General features: G+C 44.0%; 1 protein-coding gene across 5 annotated transcripts in view; it reads left to right on the forward strand.

Annotated features, from left to right (window-relative positions):
• dgkza (diacylglycerol kinase, zeta a) overlaps nt 1-17,551 on the forward strand; it is a gene marked incomplete at its 5' end in the record, with an annotated part of 77,038 nt that overhangs the window by 26,626 nt on the left and 32,861 nt on the right. For all 5 annotated transcript variants that reach the window (XM_079186050.1, XM_079186051.1, XM_079186049.1 and 2 more), the window contains 15 exons: nt 1,218-1,289; nt 1,455-1,553; nt 1,947-2,029; nt 2,146-2,206; nt 2,671-2,784; nt 2,923-3,060; nt 3,341-3,419; nt 3,568-3,623; nt 5,858-5,920; nt 6,103-6,176; nt 7,524-7,635; nt 8,283-8,369; nt 8,481-8,593; nt 8,675-8,775; nt 12,601-12,680. In XM_079186050.1, coding sequence (XP_079042176.1) covers nt 1,218-1,289; nt 1,455-1,553; nt 1,947-2,029; nt 2,146-2,206; nt 2,671-2,784; nt 2,923-3,060; nt 3,341-3,419; nt 3,568-3,623; nt 5,858-5,920; nt 6,103-6,176; nt 7,524-7,635; nt 8,283-8,369; nt 8,481-8,593; nt 8,675-8,775; nt 12,601-12,680 — 1,332 coding nt within the window. The remainder of the gene's footprint in view (nt 1-1,217; nt 1,290-1,454; nt 1,554-1,946; nt 2,030-2,145; nt 2,207-2,670; nt 2,785-2,922; nt 3,061-3,340; nt 3,420-3,567; nt 3,624-5,857; nt 5,921-6,102; nt 6,177-7,523; nt 7,636-8,282; nt 8,370-8,480; nt 8,594-8,674; nt 8,776-12,600; nt 12,681-17,551) is intronic.

Consider the following 17,551-nt stretch of genomic DNA (forward strand, 5'->3'; position numbering starts at 1 on the left):
AGTGTGCGGTGTGCACTGGTTGAGTGTGCGGTGTGCACTGGTTGAGTGTGCGGTGTGCACTGGTTGAGTGTGCGGTGTGCACTGGTTGAGTGTGCGGTGTGCACTGGTTGAGTATGCGGTGTGCACTGGTTGAGTGTGCAGTGTGCAGTATGTACTGGTTGAGTGTGCAGTACGTACTGGTTGAGTGTGCAGTACGTACTGGTTAAGTGTGCAGTGTGCAGTACGTACTGGTTGAGTGTACAGTGCGCAGTACGTACTGGTTGAGTGTGCAATACGTATTGGTTGAGTGTGTAGTGTGCAGTACGTACTGGTTGAGTGTGCAGTACGTACTGGTTGAGTGTGCAGTACGTACTGGTTGAGTGTGCAGTACGTACTGGTTGAGTGTGCAATGTGCAGTACGTACTGGTTGAGTGTACAGTGCGCAGTACGTACTGGTTGAGTGTGCAATACGTATTGGTTGAGTGTGTAGTGTGCAGTACGTACTGGTTGAGTGTGCAGTGTGCAGTACGTACTGGTTGAGTGTGCAGTGTGCAGTACGTACTGGTTGAGTGTGCAGTGTGCAGTACGTACTGGTTGAGTGTGCAGTGTGCAGTACGTACTGGTTGAGTGTGCAGTGTGCAGTACGTACTGGTTGAGTGTGCAGTGTGCAGTACGTACTGGTTGAGTGTGCAGTGTGCAGTACGTACTGGTTGAGTGTGTAGTACGTACTGGTTGAGTGTGCAGTGTGCAGTACGTACTGGTTGAGTGTGCAGTACGTACTGGTTGAGTGTGCAGTGTGCAGTACGTACTGGTTGAGTGTGTAGTGTGCAGTACGTACTGGTTGAGTGTGTAGTACGTACTGGTTGAGTGTGCAGTGTGCAGTACGTACTGGTTGAGTGTGCAGTACGTACTGGTTGAGTGTGCAGTGTGCAGTACGTACTGGTTGAGTGTGTAGTGTGCAGTAGTAGGCAATTTCCAACACACCCGAGGGCGGTGTGAAGACAACAGAACAGAGCTGATGGCAACTATAAGATTTGAACAACAACTTCTGTTCATGGCCATACTATAGTATAGTAGTTTAGACAATAGATAGTCTTATAAATACCTATCTTCATATTCCCCATACAAAACAAGAATCCTATTCACCATGTATTGTCCTTTACCCATCTTTGAAGTTGCTCTCCATGGAATCAACCTCAGTGATGTGCAGCTGCTGCCTGTGTTTGTGTCTCTAACAGTCCTCTATGAAGTCGAGTAAGAAGAAGAAGAGAACGTCATTCAAGAGGAAAAGCAGCAAGAAAGGAGCAGAGGTCAGTCCTGCACTGTACTTTACACATATGAAATCCTCCCAACAGTGGGTTTGGTTCTTTGCATTGTGTGTGACACACTGAACTATTTCATAGGGACATAATTTGATTTTATCAAAGAAAATCAGAATGAACAAGCTCTGAGCAGATCATCTTCTTCTCTGACAGGAAGGGCGACAATGGAGGCCGTTTTTAATCAGACCCATCCCTGCTCCACTGATGAAACCACTGCTGGTGTTTGTCAACCCCAAGAGCGGAGGAAACCAGGTATTCATATTCAGTGAGCTGGTCACTGAAACAGTTCAGTCATGCTGAGCAGTTATGGTGCTACTAAACCGGCCCTCAAGTCTGGAAGCCAGGTAGTTGGTCAGGTCAATTATCTCAGGGTCTTGTTCTCCAGTGAGGGTCAAATGGAGCGTGAGATGGACGGGTAGTTCGGTGCAGCGTCGGCAGTGATGAAGGCCTTGTACCGGACCTCAATTTACCACTCCATCAATGTTCAGACCCTCAGCTGTGGTCATGACCTTTTGGTAGTGACTAAAAGAATGAGCTTCCTTCCTAGGGAGTCTGGACTCAGCCTTAGAAATGAGGGGACTCCTTTAATTTACATTCAGTTACTTTCTAATCTTCCAACGTCCTACTGGTTTCTCTGTCTCACAGGGTAATAAGATCATGCAGTCCTTCATGTGGTATCTGAACCCCAGACAGGTATTTGACCTGAGCCAAGGAGGACCAAAGGAGGGGTAGGTCTCTGTCTGACACACACACACACACACACACACACACACACACACACACACACACACACTAACATCAGTGAACATGTACTTGTGATGTCCCATGTGTGTCGTTATTGTAGCCTGGAGCTCTATCGTAAAGTCCATAACCTGAGGATCATGGCCTGTGGAGGAGATGGCACTGTGAGTAGAAACACACTCACGCACATGCACACACACACCATCCAAGAAATATTTCTAAGTTAAAGAAACGGGACCAAAGTAGTTTAGGGATGTGCCGATAGAAATGCAAACAAGAATTGAAATGAATTTTAACTTGCTACTTTACAGCCACTATATTGTCTGTTAGCCTGTGGAATGACAGTGATTACAATATCTGTCTGATGGATATTTATTAAAGGAGGTTTGATGGCATGAGGACAATTTTGTAAAACAAATAATCTCCTAATATTGTCTGGAGTCGGGGAGCAGTGCATGCCCATGTGTTGGCCATGAAAGGATCTAAAAGGAGCCAGTGGTAACGCATCCATGGACACCAGAATGAATACCTATGAAGTGTGTGTGTGTGTGTGTGTGTGTGTTCAGCTGAAAAACCTGTTCCTGTGAAAGATGTAACTGCATGTCTGTGTGTGTGTGTGTGGAACCAGGTGGGCTGGATCCTGTCCTGTCTTGATGAACTCGCATTAAATCCTCAACCTCCTGTTGCCGTGTTACCACTTGGGACAGGAAATGACCTCGCCAGGACCCTCAACTGGGGAGCGGTGGGTACAAACACAGACAACTAAACTGTAGGAGTGAATACAGACAGTCCAATTACATGCTGTGGGCAGTCTGTTCAAATCCTGTTTTCTATTCATAAACGTGTCTATATGTTTTATGCCACTCTGCATGGACTCCAGGGCTATACAGACGAACCTCTGTCGAAGATCCTCTCCCATGTTGAGGATGGAACGGTTGTCCAGCTAGACAGATGGAATCTACAGGTTGAACCAAACCACGGTGCAGGGGCTGAACCGGACGAACAGCAAACTGATAAGGTTTGAAACATTCTGACTGAATGTAAAGGTGCTGGGCTGCTCCACAGCTGATCAGAGTCCATCCCACACCTTGATTCAGAACACAACGTTTAGAACTTCTATAGTCAGCTGTTCAGAGTCCTCCTCTTTGATCCTGGTCGATCCTGTTTCTGAATGAATTTACTGGTGGCAGCTCAGTGTCAGTGAACGGGAAATAAAACATTCATCAATGCACATGAAAAGGAGCTACATCTGAACACAGGTGTGACTGTTGATCTGATGTTTGTGTGAATGCTCTCAGCTTCCTCTAGATGTTTTCAACAATTACTTCAGTCTTGGATTTGATGCCCATGTGACTCTTGAGTTCCACGAGTCAAGAGGTACATTCATTTTCCTACACATGTTGCTACTCAATATACTGACTGTTATGGGAACATTGCTTATTTGTGGAAACTTTGCTTTTCCATTGAATTTGTCCTAATATCCATGAGATGTTTTGTTTCTCTGCTGTCTCTGTCGTCCTTTCAGAAGCCAACCCAGAGAAGTTTAACAGTCGTTTTAGGAATAAGATGTTCTATGCTGGGGTGAGTGCATCTCCATGTTAAAGGTCACTGTGGTTCTGTTTAATACTCTTCACTTTTAAAGGTGCGGAATGATTGCCTCTCAACAGCTCTTAACATGTCAACAGCGAGAAGGCAACTTATAGCTAACAGTGCTAACAGCGCTAACAGTGTTTACCCGAGGGGGAACCAGAGGGTGGATGCTACACTTCCACGACGATGTTATCGGTTGTAAGCTCCGTATGAGAGAGGTGCAGAGCGACAGCTGGGAGCTAACCAGTGGAGCACGCTCGCATGCACTCACATGCACTCAAAGGCACACAAACCAAGTTCTGGTTCTGGCTCCAGCTCTGGCTCGAGGGAAGCTGAGTTTGCGTCACTTCCTGTAGCAGCTGTGGAGCTGCATTTGTTTGAAAGACCAGTGTGTGGCACCTTCAGGAGGTGGCGATGACTCCTTGCATTGCTGATGGCATCCGGATTCTCAGCTTTGTGTTCATGCAGAGTTCAGCTGGAGATGGTCCTCTCTCCAGAGGGGGTGCTCTGTAATTCTGCCTGGCTAGATGTGGATCTCCTTCTGTATCTGCTGCTTTCTTTTACACTGATGTTACATGCTCAAAGCTTTAAGTCTACATAAGCCTCTGAACTCATGACTGCTGAACTGGTCCATTATCACCACAGTCACCAGGACGTGTTTGGCACTACTTAAGCCTGTGCTGCTCATCACCAGGTGCTTGCCTGGTGTGACCTTGAATGTCACACTGTACTCTGGAGACAGAGCATGGAGCGTATGTCTTCTTGAGATCGTAATCAGTGGTTTGGGATCAGTCTTTAATACCACCTCTCTTCTGTAGATGTATCCATGGACCCTCTCTCATCCAAAGACTGCTAACAATGTCTCCTTCTCAGTTTGTGCCCTGGTCATGGCCTGGGATGCTTTTTATAAGCCAACCGGGAACCATGCAGGGTTGTATTGTTGAAGCCAGACTGCTTCTCGTCTTCGGACACTTTCACTGTGAGTGCTGGGTCATAGGATTTCAACTCTGGGTCTTTACCCTTTCTGTCATGTGTTCATGCTCAAACTGCCATTCAGGTCCATTTGCCAGCAAGCTGCTCTGCGCTCTTGTGTTCCCTGATTGGAAAGGAATCGTCCCAAATCGTTAACTGAGCCTAGTGCACGTTGCAGCCGAGTTTTGTCTTAGGATCAGGCTTTGTTCAGACTCAGCCCAAACTTTAGTGCTTGTGCCATTAGCTTTCCCAGTCCCATATCATGCTCTGTCCTGTAGTCCTCCATACCATGGAACAGCTGCTGTACTGTCCTGTGAAAATCCGCCGGAGCTGAGGCAATTCCAAAAGGCATACGAAGCAATGCTGCCAGAAGGTGTGTTGAATGTGCACAGGCTTCCTCATCCAGCTGGATTTAGTAAAACCCTGATGAAGCTTGCTCCCGACATTGAGCTTGTACTATCTGCAGGGCTCTCTTTTGAACCATTTGTTCAAATCTGTCGTATCGATGCATGGTCTCAGATCTCACAAGGGAGTTGACCCAGTCTGTGGATTCCTCCTCTTTTCTCATGATCCCTTAGTCAGCAGGGATTCCAGTTCTTTCCTCAGAGCCACTGGTGTAGAGCTGGCTCTGCATTATCTTTCAACAGTATTTGGAGCACATCCTTGTTCTCCCTCACTATATCCATGTGTTACTGCCCCTAGAGGTCACTAGAGCGCCATCAGTGACATGGACTATCTTTATGAGCTTTGGACCGAGGATGCTTGTCTATTCTCCTCTACAAGGACAGAAACCTGAAAGGGTGGCTTTCTGGTTTAGACAGGCCGTGGACAGCCTCAACACAACACGTGTCCCCCTCTACCCGATCTGTACGTCCTGCCAGATCGCTACTGCACATGTGCAAACTAGTAATACACAGCTGTGGTTGGACACTCTCATGCATCCCGTTGGACCCTGATGATGCAACATTGTGAACGACAAATCAAAGAGCTAGTTACAAACTTGAATAAATCCAGTTGTTTGAAGGAGATGTTTTTACAGCCATATAGAATATATATTATTCTTATGACCTGCTTCTAATACATGATTAATACTGAATAATAATGAAGTGATGCAGATTGAAGACTGGCTCTGATTTTACCTGAGACTCCATCCTACTGTAGCTTTCATGGTGCACTCCTCTGAGACAGTCCTGCTTACCTGTCTGTCTGTCTGTCTGTCTGTCTGTCTGTTTGTGTGTGTGTCTCTCAAACAGACAGCATTCTCAGATTTCCTGATGGGAAGCTCCAAAGACCTGTCTAAGCACCTCAAAGTGGTGGTGAGTATCTGTCCATCAACCGTTTCATTTAGTCATTTAGGTTAAAAACACAGTCTCTCCATCTCTGTCTTTCTCTGTCCCTCTCTCTCTGCCTCTTTCTCTCTCTCTTGCTGTCTCTGTCTCTCTCTCTCTCTCTCTCTCTCTCTCTCTCTCTGTCTCTGTCTCTCTCTCTGTCTCTCCAGTGTGACGGGACAGATTTAACATCGAAGGTTCAGGACTTGAAGCTTCAGTGTCTGGTCTTCCTCAACATCCCCAGGTAATGCTGTTCTCACTATTATTTATATATATATATACATATATGTATATATTAGTGCTGGGCAACGATTATAGCTGCGATTAAGCTCCCCACGTCCCCTCAGTCTTTGTGGTGGATGGAGCTTTTCTTCTGAGGGGGGTGTATGCTGGGTTTACGTGTGGTAGTGGTGCTGACCTTAAACACTTGTTAATGTTAGAATAAGTCTTGTCTCCTGTATTGTACTCCCCAGTAGAACATTTAATGTGTCGATGGGCCTTTAAATCGGCATAGTTCAAACCACCGGCTATGATATGGGGGGCTTCAGGATGTGAGCTTTGTTGTGATTGGTTGTGAGGTTGTCTTAATTTGCTTAGTTTGTCGTCGCCGTAGTGTCGTTATCAGCATTTTTGTGACGAGGCACCCACTGTGGGCAATCTGAGTTTTTTGAACGTGACTGTCACAAATAGTTAGTAGCACCGATTAAAAGCACTATCAACAAATCCGAGGGTTTTGCAAAGATGGACTATTTGTTTTTTGAAGGAGCAGTGTGTAGGATCTAGTGTCATCTAGTGGTGAGGTTGCAGATTGCAAGCAACCTAACATTCCTCCTATCAGTCCTCACTTTCCATGTGTGCAGAGAACTATGGTGGCCTTTAGCTAAGATAACAAAATATAAGGCTTTCTCTAGAACCAGTGTTTCGTTTGTCCATTCAGGGCTGCTGGAGAAACATGGTGGTGCCATATGGCGTACAGGACCTGCTCCCTATGTAGATTTGGGTGATTCCTAGTTTTAAGTGATTGTACACTAATGAAAACCTATTTCTGAATTTTATATTCTGTTCCTGTGAACAGAGCTCCCGAAATGCTACATTCTGGACCTTTTAAATGCTTTAGAAACAGGAGGTCTTAAAAATGATAGTTTACAGGATATTGAACCTTTGTTTCCTTATAATGCACGTCATACACGACTTGTTCAAGAGCAATAAAGTAGTCCATGAATATGAGAGTTTACAGAGATCGTCCTCCTCGGCATGGTGGAGGTTGGTTTTCGGTTGTCTTTTTGATTCCTCACAGTTCATTTAGTTTGTTCGCCCTCTGGTGTTTCGGAGAATAAAGCAACAAACAGCTCATGGAGTAGAAACGCCTCTTTCATGCTCGAAGCTCGCTCGCCTTCTGCAAAGGTTCACAATACGGTGCCAAGTGCGTATCAACACAGCTTCACTCTGCTGAGTTTAGTGCAACACCTAGTGGATTCTTTGAGAGCTCTCTCATACGAGCCTTTTCTGCCTAATCCGTCTGTATCAGCATTAAATAGTTAACTTCATGACGAAGTGTCTCTAATGATGTGGTGTGTGTTGTGTTCTTCAGATACTGTGCAGGTACTACACCTTGGGGAAACCCCAGTGAACATCACGACTTTGAACCTCAACGCCATGATGATGGATACATCGAGGTCATTGGCTTCACAATGACTTCACTGGTACGTAGCTCACTGTGTACCCGGGGTAATATAGTAACTAACAGACTAATTAACATAGTTAGTAGCCCCCAGTTCATTCCTCACATCTTCTCCTTACAGAGTCGCACATCTCACAATCACCTTTATTGGAAAGCTATAGATTCACATACAAGGAACTTCCCTATTTCAACAGCACGTGCTCGTATTTCCACAACCTTCAAAGAAAAAGTGAAAAAAAGCTTTGAAGTATTTCCTGGTAGCTGGAACTGAGAATCACGAATTCAAAAGTTTTATCATCATCCCAGTTGGCTACATTGATGTGACTTTCAGTATTTCATGTTGTCATACACAATAACATTTACATATTTACATCTTATTTTTCTTATAATATGTTATTTCCACTTCTTTCCAGCCATTTCACAACTTGGGAAACATGTAAAGAATCTATTTTATTGTGCTCGGGGCAGAATATGTTTTAATCTAGATGGTGAGAAGAGTGTTTGAAGATTCTGGAAAGAACAGATCATCAGAGCAGTAAAGCTCTACTATCATGAGTTCAAAGCTGATCAGTCTGCCACCAGAAAAACAGTATTTCATTGAGTCGTAGCTGGAGTAAGGACCGCGTGTGAAGTGAAACTGTGTGTGTGTGTGTGTGTGTGTGTTTGTAGGCTACTCTCCAGGTTGGAGGTCATGGCGAGAGGTTGAACCAGTGCAGAGAAGTCACTCTCACCACGACTAAACCTCTCCCAGTACAGGTACATACTGTCCATACGCACATCTGTACAACCACAGTGTGTAACATCTGCCCAGTAATGATGACTGAATACTGAAGCAGTGTGGGTATGATTGATTGATATACTTGTTAGGTGGATGGTGAACCGTGCAGACTTGCTCCCTCCGTCATCCACATCAGCCTCAGAAACCAGGCCAACATGGTGCAGAAAACCAAACGACGGACCTCACTACCACACCTCAACGAGTAAGTCACACACTCAAAACCACCGAAGACCCTGATGTTCAGCTTCTAATGACTCTGTGTGTTTGTGTGTGTTTGTGTCAGTCAGCAGCCGGTCCCAGAGAGGCTGAGGATCAGAGTCAGCAGGATCAGTATGACAGACTATGACGCTCTGCACTATGACAAGGACAAACTACGACAAGCATGTAAGCAAACACTCGCGTATGCACCACCAAACACTCGCGTATGCACCACCAAACACTCGCGTATGCACCACCAAACACTCACGTATGCACCACCAAACACTCGCTTATGCACCACCAAACACTCACGTATGTACCACCAAACACTCACGTATGTACCACCAAACACTCGCGTATGCACCACCAAACACTCGCGTATGTACCACCAAACACTCACGTATGTACCACCAAACACTCACTCGCGTATGCACCACCAAACACTCACTTTTGCACCACCAAACACTCGCCTATGCACCACCATGCGTATGCACCACCAAACACTCGCGTATGTACCACCAAACACTCACTTATGCACCACCAAACACTCACTTATGCACCACCAAACACTCACTTATGCACCACCACACACTCACTTATGCACCACCAAACACTCGCGTATGTACCACCAAACACTCACGTATGTACCACCAAACACTCACTTATGCACCACCAAACACTCGTGTATGTACCACCAAACACTCACTTATGCACCACCAAACACTCGCGTATGCACCACCAAACACTCACTCGCGTATGCGCCACCAAACACTCACTTATGCACCACCAAACACTCGCCTATGCACCATCATGCGTATGCACCACCAAACACTTGCGTATGCACCACCAAACACTCACTTATGCACCACCAAACACTCGCCTATGCACCACCAAACACTCGCCTATGCACCACCAAACACTCACTTATGCACCACCAAACACTCGCCTATGCACCACCATGCGTATGCACCACCAAACACTCGCGTATGTACCACCAAACACTCACTTATGCACCACCAAACACTCGCCTATGCACCACCATGCGTATGCACCACCAAACACTCGCGTATGTACCACCAAACACTCACTTATGCACCACCAAACACTCACTCACGTATGCACCACCAAACACTCACTTATGCACCACCAAACACTCACTTATGCACCACCAAACACTCGCCTATGCACCACCATGCGTATGCACCACCAAACACTCGCGTATGTACCACCAAACACTCACTTATGCACCACCAAACACTCACTTATGCACCACCAAACACTCACTTATGCACCACCAAACACTCGCGTATGCACCACCAAACACTTGCGTATGCACCACCAAACACTCGCCTATGCACCACCATGCGTATGCACCACCAAACACTCGTGTATGTACCACCAAACACTCACTTATGCACCACCAAACACTCACTTATGCACCACCAAACACTCACTTATGCACCACCAAACACTCTCATATGCACCACCAAACACTCGCGTGATATTCATTTGAACCATATCATCCAGCCATAATCGTACCACAGATGATTTCCAGATCAAACAATACAATAAGGGTTTAGTGAGGGTATAGTTGGTCTACAGCAGGCATATACATCTGAAAGGAACAGGTTATATGTTCATATATCAGATCACAGGTCAGTGATGTGTGATATGAGCTGAAGGTCCATGGACCCTCATTAGCATCTTCAGGCTCAAGAGGGAATCGCGCTGCTTGATGATTAGAAGGTGGAGCAGTGATGTGAAGGTCAACAAGATGATTCTCAGCTTCCTCTTCATGCTGCATCTCAGAAGCTCTTCAGTGAGAGATGTCTGTGATTTACATAGAGCGCACTCAGACAGTGAGCAGCATCGCTGACATCTCAGGAATATAGAGCGGGTAAGCTTCTGTCTCTCATTAGAGACAATTACACTCACATACAGTCAGTTAGTTCATGTCAGCTCAGAGTTCTGACACCGGGTGGCGCTCTTCCCTTTTACAACATTGTAACCAGAGCGCTTTAGAACACTGTAGACTATATAGTAGTGTAACTGTAGACATGGTTCTTTTTGTTTCTGTGTATTGCATATCATATAAATGTACTGTACAGGCTTTAAATCTGTAGTTCCTTGATGAAAACGTATATAATATTTCATACTAATTCATATTAACCACCATAATCCACAATTCCCTTTTTTTCAATATAATATGAAATGTATATTGGTATTAAATGATGTTCTTAATTTCCAACATTTCATACCTCATCCTTTGTTCTCGCTATCTGAAGTTTGAGTTGTTTCTCATTATGTAAATAAATCCATGCACTCAACTTGTGGATGTGTCACACTTGGGGAGATGGATAAAAATATGCACAGTGGTTATATCATCTCACTGTGGCTCTGTATTCCACCCTGAACATGGGATCGAGTGGAGAGATGGTTTAATAGAGATCTCGATGTCTAAAGAACCATCATTCTGTACTATAATATAGTCCAATCATCACTGTTGTCAAATGACTTGTTTGTCTGACCAACAAGAGAATGAAGAGAACTTAAAGTCACTGCTTCTTTCAACAAGTCACTCAGAGATTTACAGCGATGAAGCTTGAGGAATACCTTTTGTTATATGGTGAGTTGTAAAGTAAAAGTATACTGCACATTCTACCAATAATGTGAAAAGCTGGAACCAGGGAAAGTCCAGCATTATGATCTAATGAATCAGTTATCAAAATGTCTACCCGTTGATTTCCTGCTGCTCCTCTAATTTGACAATATCTTTGGAAATGATTCAGCCCATTTTACATTTTGTTGTCTCGTTACAAAAACTTGTTTCTATGAGCTCTCTTTCCAAACACAACCGTGCATGGACCAACAACCACTTAGTTGCTACTTATGTGCCACCATAAAAGGTCATCCTCAAGGCGAGTCCATGAAATGAACGCAGACGTTGTGTTTGGTGTGCTGATTGTTTCAGATAGACCTGTGTTATCTCTGAGGAACGTTTGGAGAATAGTCAATGGACCACAAAGTGAACAGGCACTATTCTAGAATCTCTCTTATAATCTGACACTCCCAGAGCAGTGTTTGTCTTCCACCCTGAGACAGATATTTGGTATCAATGAGAGCTGTGTGTGGGTTCAGGAGCTCTGATGTTCATCCAGCAGTATTGTGTTGGTGCAGCCGGCCTGACGCCTCAGGGAGCCGTCTGTTGTTTCAACGAGCGGCTTGGTCAGGCTCACTTAAGAAAATAAAAGACACCAAAGTTAACTTGGCGCTGCACATGCATCATCATTTTGAGCTACTGGGCTAGACAAATGTGTCACACATGAGATGGAATCTTGCTTTAATGAGACTCCACTAGCACCGGTGGGCCCTTGATGTTTTTATTCACAGTGATGTTGAGCAGAACATTTCAATGACTATGTATTTGCTTGATATGCGTTAGCTTCCTGTGTCTAGCTCCTTGTTCATTGTTAGCTATCCCGTACTGACCAGTTCCAGTTCTTTCAGTCTCCGAGTGGTATCTCTGTAGGCGCCCTGACATGTGGCTCTGAAGTTGCACACAACTTTAAATCCCTTTTGCCGTGTAATTTGCACTGAAGGACTTTAAACAGCTCTGGTTCTGATCTTTCCTATAGGCTGTTTCTTTTTGTCACAAATAGGATGTTCTCATCAAATATACCAGTATCATTTTCAGCATATATTCTCTCAAGACCAATGCATCTGTGTTTTTGGAACCCCAAAACGTTTCACCTAGTCAGGTTAAATATTCATTGGCAAGTTGTTGGTGGTGGTTCACAATTTCAGTCCTCAGCAATCTCAGTGCTGGTTGTCCTTACTACCATATCTGTAATTAGACTCATGTGGAGTCCCAGGTCTACATCAGTCCCTTCTAGATGACCAGAATTCAAACCAGCAGTATTTACAGGCTCCTGAGGGCTGGAGTTGAGAACCACTGTATAAGTAGATATCAAAGTGCTGTTGGATAATTGTCTTGTTCCTCTGTATCTGCAGCCATTCCTCTGGGACTGATTGTGGTTTCTGGTGACAGCGACTTAGAAACCTGCAGAGAACACATCCAGCGTTTACAGGAGGTAAGGAGGAGAGAGGGCTGGGGGTACAGAGGGAGAGGGCATGCTTCTGTGTCACTGCATGGAAAGAAAAAGATGAAGAAGAAAGCAAGCAGAAGACCATTTGCTAAAGTGTGGAGCTATGCATGTGTGCTTAGTTGAGTTAATGAACAAGGACTTTTTACTCATTTGTAGAATTGCTAAAGTTTATGTTTTACACATAAAACAGATATGAGGCAAACATTCAGAAAGCAGTATTGTGTTGTGTTTCAGTCATGTTGCATTATGCCATCCATGAGAATGGCTGGTGCTGTAGGAAGGAAGTGGCTCACTCTGATTGGTTGAGCAAGTATATGCAAATTCCATTGTGCTGGTTCCCAGTTTGAGTTGTGAAGCCTGTAGACACTCTCCTGTCTGCCTTTCTAAGCTCCCATCTTCCTCTCCAGGACTTCTGTTCTGTCCAGCTCTCCTTCAGATGCTTGGGACTGCAGGTTGGTAGTTTGTGGTGTGTTTCTTTGTTTGGCTCAGAGGCACACGGGAAACAGCTTCAATCAATCAATTCCTTTTATTTTGCATTAACAATGAGTACAAACAAGCAACACTTACTGAAATATGATATCACACAGAGGAAATGGTAATATTTAAGGAAAAAAGTTCTCATTTACACCACAACTACCAAAGCCCCTGGTCATCCCATAGCTAATAATCATTTAATAGATTATTTTCCAAGATCAAGTAACAGACTACTCTGCTAATATTGCACTTCTTTCAGGCTTGTTTAAAATCACCTATTTTTGAAGTCAAACCATCAAAGTCATGAGTCAAGCTTCCTGTCTGGATCCAGTGGTGGATTTTGGTAGAAAGGTTATATCTGACACCAGTGCTGATAGCCAGGCGGAGTGATTGACAGCTGAGACAGAAGTCTAGTTAAAGAGGGCTCTTAATGTTTCACCAATATGAAATCCTGCTTTGAATTCCTCCAACACACACGCACGCACGCACGCGCGCACGCACGCACGCGCGCACACACACAATTCTAAACAAACACCCACACACATAAACAGAACACATTCTGTACTCTAGGGGATACAAAGTACAGCATGTGGCCAGTAATACATTACACAACACAATATGTGCACACAGATACTCAGATAAAATCATGTTTTTAACAGAAGGAAAAAATACAGTACTCATTTAGTTATTCCAATGTCATCATTAAGACAACATCGGAGTAGAATTAAAATGTGAAGTGAGAACAGGAAATATCAGATTTATTGGTCGATTTGCCAGAACACTTTTTAAAACCTTCTCATCAGTACTCATTTACCCACGTAGTGTATCTAAATAGTGTTCTACCACTTAAAGAATAACTTCTGTCGTCTTCATTCCTACCAGTAATAATAATATTGTACTCATCAAGTTAATAGCTGAGAACATTCAATCTACCAGCTAACAGTTGCCACAACACAGGAGGTAGGAGAATGGTGTCAGGACTGGCGGGGGTCTCTTCTTCTATAATTGTAACAGTGAAAGACAGGATATCAAAAAATAAATCCAGAAAATCCCATCATATAAAAGTTGTAAATTGATTTGCATTTGATTGTGTGAAATAAGTATTTGATCCCCTAGCAAAACATTACTTAGTCACAGTAGTCGTTAGTCACAGTAGTCATTAGTCACAGTAGTCGTTAGTCACAGTAGTCGTTAGTGTCGTTAGTCAAGTGAATCGTTAGTGTCGTTAGTCACAGTAGTCGTTAGTGTCGTTAGTCAAGTGAATCGTTGGTGTCGTTAGTCACAGTAGTCGTTAGCCAAGTGAGTCGTTAGTGTCGTTCGTCACGTTAGTCGTTGGTGTCGTTAGTCATTGGTGTCGTTAGTCACGGTAGTCGTTAGTGTTGTTAGACATGGTAGTCGTTAGTCAAGCGAATCGTTAGTGTCGTTCGTCACATTAGTCGTTAGCCAAGTGAGTCGTTAGTGTCGTTCGTCATGTTAGTCGTTGGTGTCGTTAGTCAAGTGAATCGTTGGTGTCGTTAGTCACAGTAGTCGTTAGTGTCGTTAGTCACAGTAGTCGTTAGTGTCGTTAGTCAAGTGAATCGTTGGTGTCGTTAGTCACAGTAGTCGTTAGCCAAGTGAGTCGTTAGTGTCGTTCGTCACGTTAGTCGTTGGTGTCGTTAGTCATTGGTGTCGTTAGTCACGGTAGTCGTTAGTGTTGTTAGACATGGTAGTCGTTAGTCAAGCGAATCGTTAGTGTCGTTCGTCACATTAGTCGTTAGCCAAGTGAGTCGTTAGTGTCGTTCGTCATGTTAGTCGTTGGTGTCGTTAGTCATTGGTGTTGTTAGTCACGGTAGTCATTAGTGTCGTTAGTCACGTGAATTGTTAGCGTTATTAGTCACGTGAGTCGTTAGTCACGTGAGTCGTTAGAATTGTTTGTCACGTGAGTCGTTGGCTACGTTAATAGCCAGTCAGTCCTGATAATCAGTCAAGCCTACCGAAGTGGTTTTGTTGCCGTCCCTGACACATCCAAAAGTGACGCTAGACGGATACTCAGAGCACCATAGTTTGAAGAGTAGGGCCGCTGACCAAGCATTGGTATTTGACCAGTTGGGAGAGAGAATGTGTTGTTGAATGTCACAAGAGTTGGTAGAAATTCATGCTGTCTCCTTTTTTCCTTCGTGATATATCTAAAAAACTAAAACTGAAATGAACCTACTTTCATGTTTTATTTTTTACTTTTTAACCAGGCAATATCATTTCAGTTTTGTTTTTGTTCCTCTTAAAGTAGTGGTTCTCAACTGGTCTGGCTGCGGGACCCACCATCACCCCTTAATGACAAGCCGTGACCCAAATTTTCAACTTCTCAAATGTATTTAATGAAAAGATGGTGCAGTTTGAACCTGAGCTGAAAATGTTCTCTACAGTCGTAGTGTAGGGAGCTCTCTTGTGCAGAGAAATTGTTCCTGTCAGTCCCCGTCCCACACATGTTTCATGTAAACGAGTAAAACGGCTTCATGCTTTCTTGTGCCAGAACCTCACTGGACAAAACACAATGAGGTTTTTGCCCTCTTTTGTCCTCAATGTAAGAAAATCCATATCTCATGTAGTCGGTGTTGTACTTGCGTTTCGCTCAATTAGAATGAAAACTAACTTTTTGGGTGTTCTCCTATACTGTGAAATGGCGGGTGTCTATTAACATTACAAGGCATTAATGCCAAATACTGTTAAGGAGTGTGAATAACTCCACTGCATGAAAAATCCCCTTCAAAATAAATGCACAGGATTTTTTTTTTTTCAGGCAAAGGCCCGCGACCCACCAGTTGAGAATCAATGTCTTAAAGGATAGAGTTTTTTTTAGATTGACATCACTAACATTATTTTCAATGCTTACTTTTTCTTTAGTTTAAGTTTGGTACTCTGTTAGGTTCCTCATATCATTGCCCTGCTTTCATGTGCTTGGGTCATGGGAAAGAGAAACACCCGAGGATGTGAAAAACCCAGTCAAAGGACGTGAACTCATTGCTGTCAATGTGTCCTCAATGAAAGCTGTGGCCCTGGATGAAGTTATTTACTGGAACAAGTTGTAATATCTGGTACTGATGTATCATGTGAGAGAATCATTTCCTTTCATGATATCATTCATTTCCAACTCACCACTGCCCTCCAGCACTTCTGCCACTGCGGCATGGAGGAAAAAGGGCTTTAGACCTTTGTCTTGTGTGTCAGATGCTAAATATCACATGAGTATTGCAGCTCTATCCATTATGGTCCTTTTATGTTCGCACAGTCATTATGGAACATGTTCCTAATGGAGACCTACGCTTGAAAGGCAAAAGGCCATTACTTTAACAGATAAATGAAGCCAGCAATGTTCCAGATTACATGTCTAAAAAGGACTATATTCAGCCAGATACTCAGTCCAGACACTGGCTGGGACAAAAGTAAAACTGTTAGTTCGTCTTTTGTACTTCAGACAACAGAAATGATTCCACAAGTGTTTGGTCATTAATGTCTCAGGATAAAAAACTAAAAGAGACACTACTGGAGTAGTACAGGTCATTCAATTAACCTCTTGGTTCAAAAGGTCTGAGCGAAGACCATTTGTCTTTTTTATAGCAGTGCTGTACTGTATTATTTTAGTATTTACGTGACAGCTCGTATTACACATCAGCTGTGAGAAAATCAATTTCCTTAGCCGTGTGTGAATATTGTTGTGTTTTTAAAATTTTTCTTCATCATTAAATGTACAGTTCTTGTTAATGCTCATATCTTTCTGAACAGCACGTGCAAAGGTGGCAGGATAGGCACAAACTGGTTAATGACGCAGCACAGAATGCTTCAGTCTCTGCTGACATAGACACCTAACAGTGTCTGTTTTTAGCACACTTGTTGATAACGTAGTCATTCTGTCTACTTGTTCTCTCACACTTCATGAGATGCAGAGACACAACATCAGTGATGTAACCGTGGGTCATTGTCAGCATCATTCTGTCTTACCCAGGCCACCCACTTGGAGATTAGGCATCCTATGGTGCAGAGAAGCTTTAAAGCCCTGCAGAGGGACTGGGCAGTGAACTTCAATGAACTTCAATGGTTCACAGTGTGCCCGGCACCCTCAGCTGCCGTCTTCTATCACTTTGGTATACTTTCTTGGCTTTGTTGCTCTCAGAGGGCTTCTCTTCCAAGTTGATTCTAGAGGCACCTTCTTCACCTGATGAAGAAGCTGCCTTCCCCGCTGGAACACTCCTGCTGATAAGATGATGGTATCAGATGGCATCTGCCCTCCCAAAGGCTCTCTCGATGGCAACTCTGGATATGCAACCATGACTTGGCCTGGTCCACTGAGTCCTGTTCCCTTGGTGTCCTTGGAGACTTTTATTTGTGAAGAGTCATTATATAGCACC

This window comes from Pholis gunnellus (assembly GCF_910591455.1).
Source record: "Pholis gunnellus genome assembly, chromosome: 24".
In the NCBI taxonomy this organism is placed as follows: domain Eukaryota; kingdom Metazoa; phylum Chordata; class Actinopteri; order Perciformes; family Pholidae; genus Pholis; species Pholis gunnellus.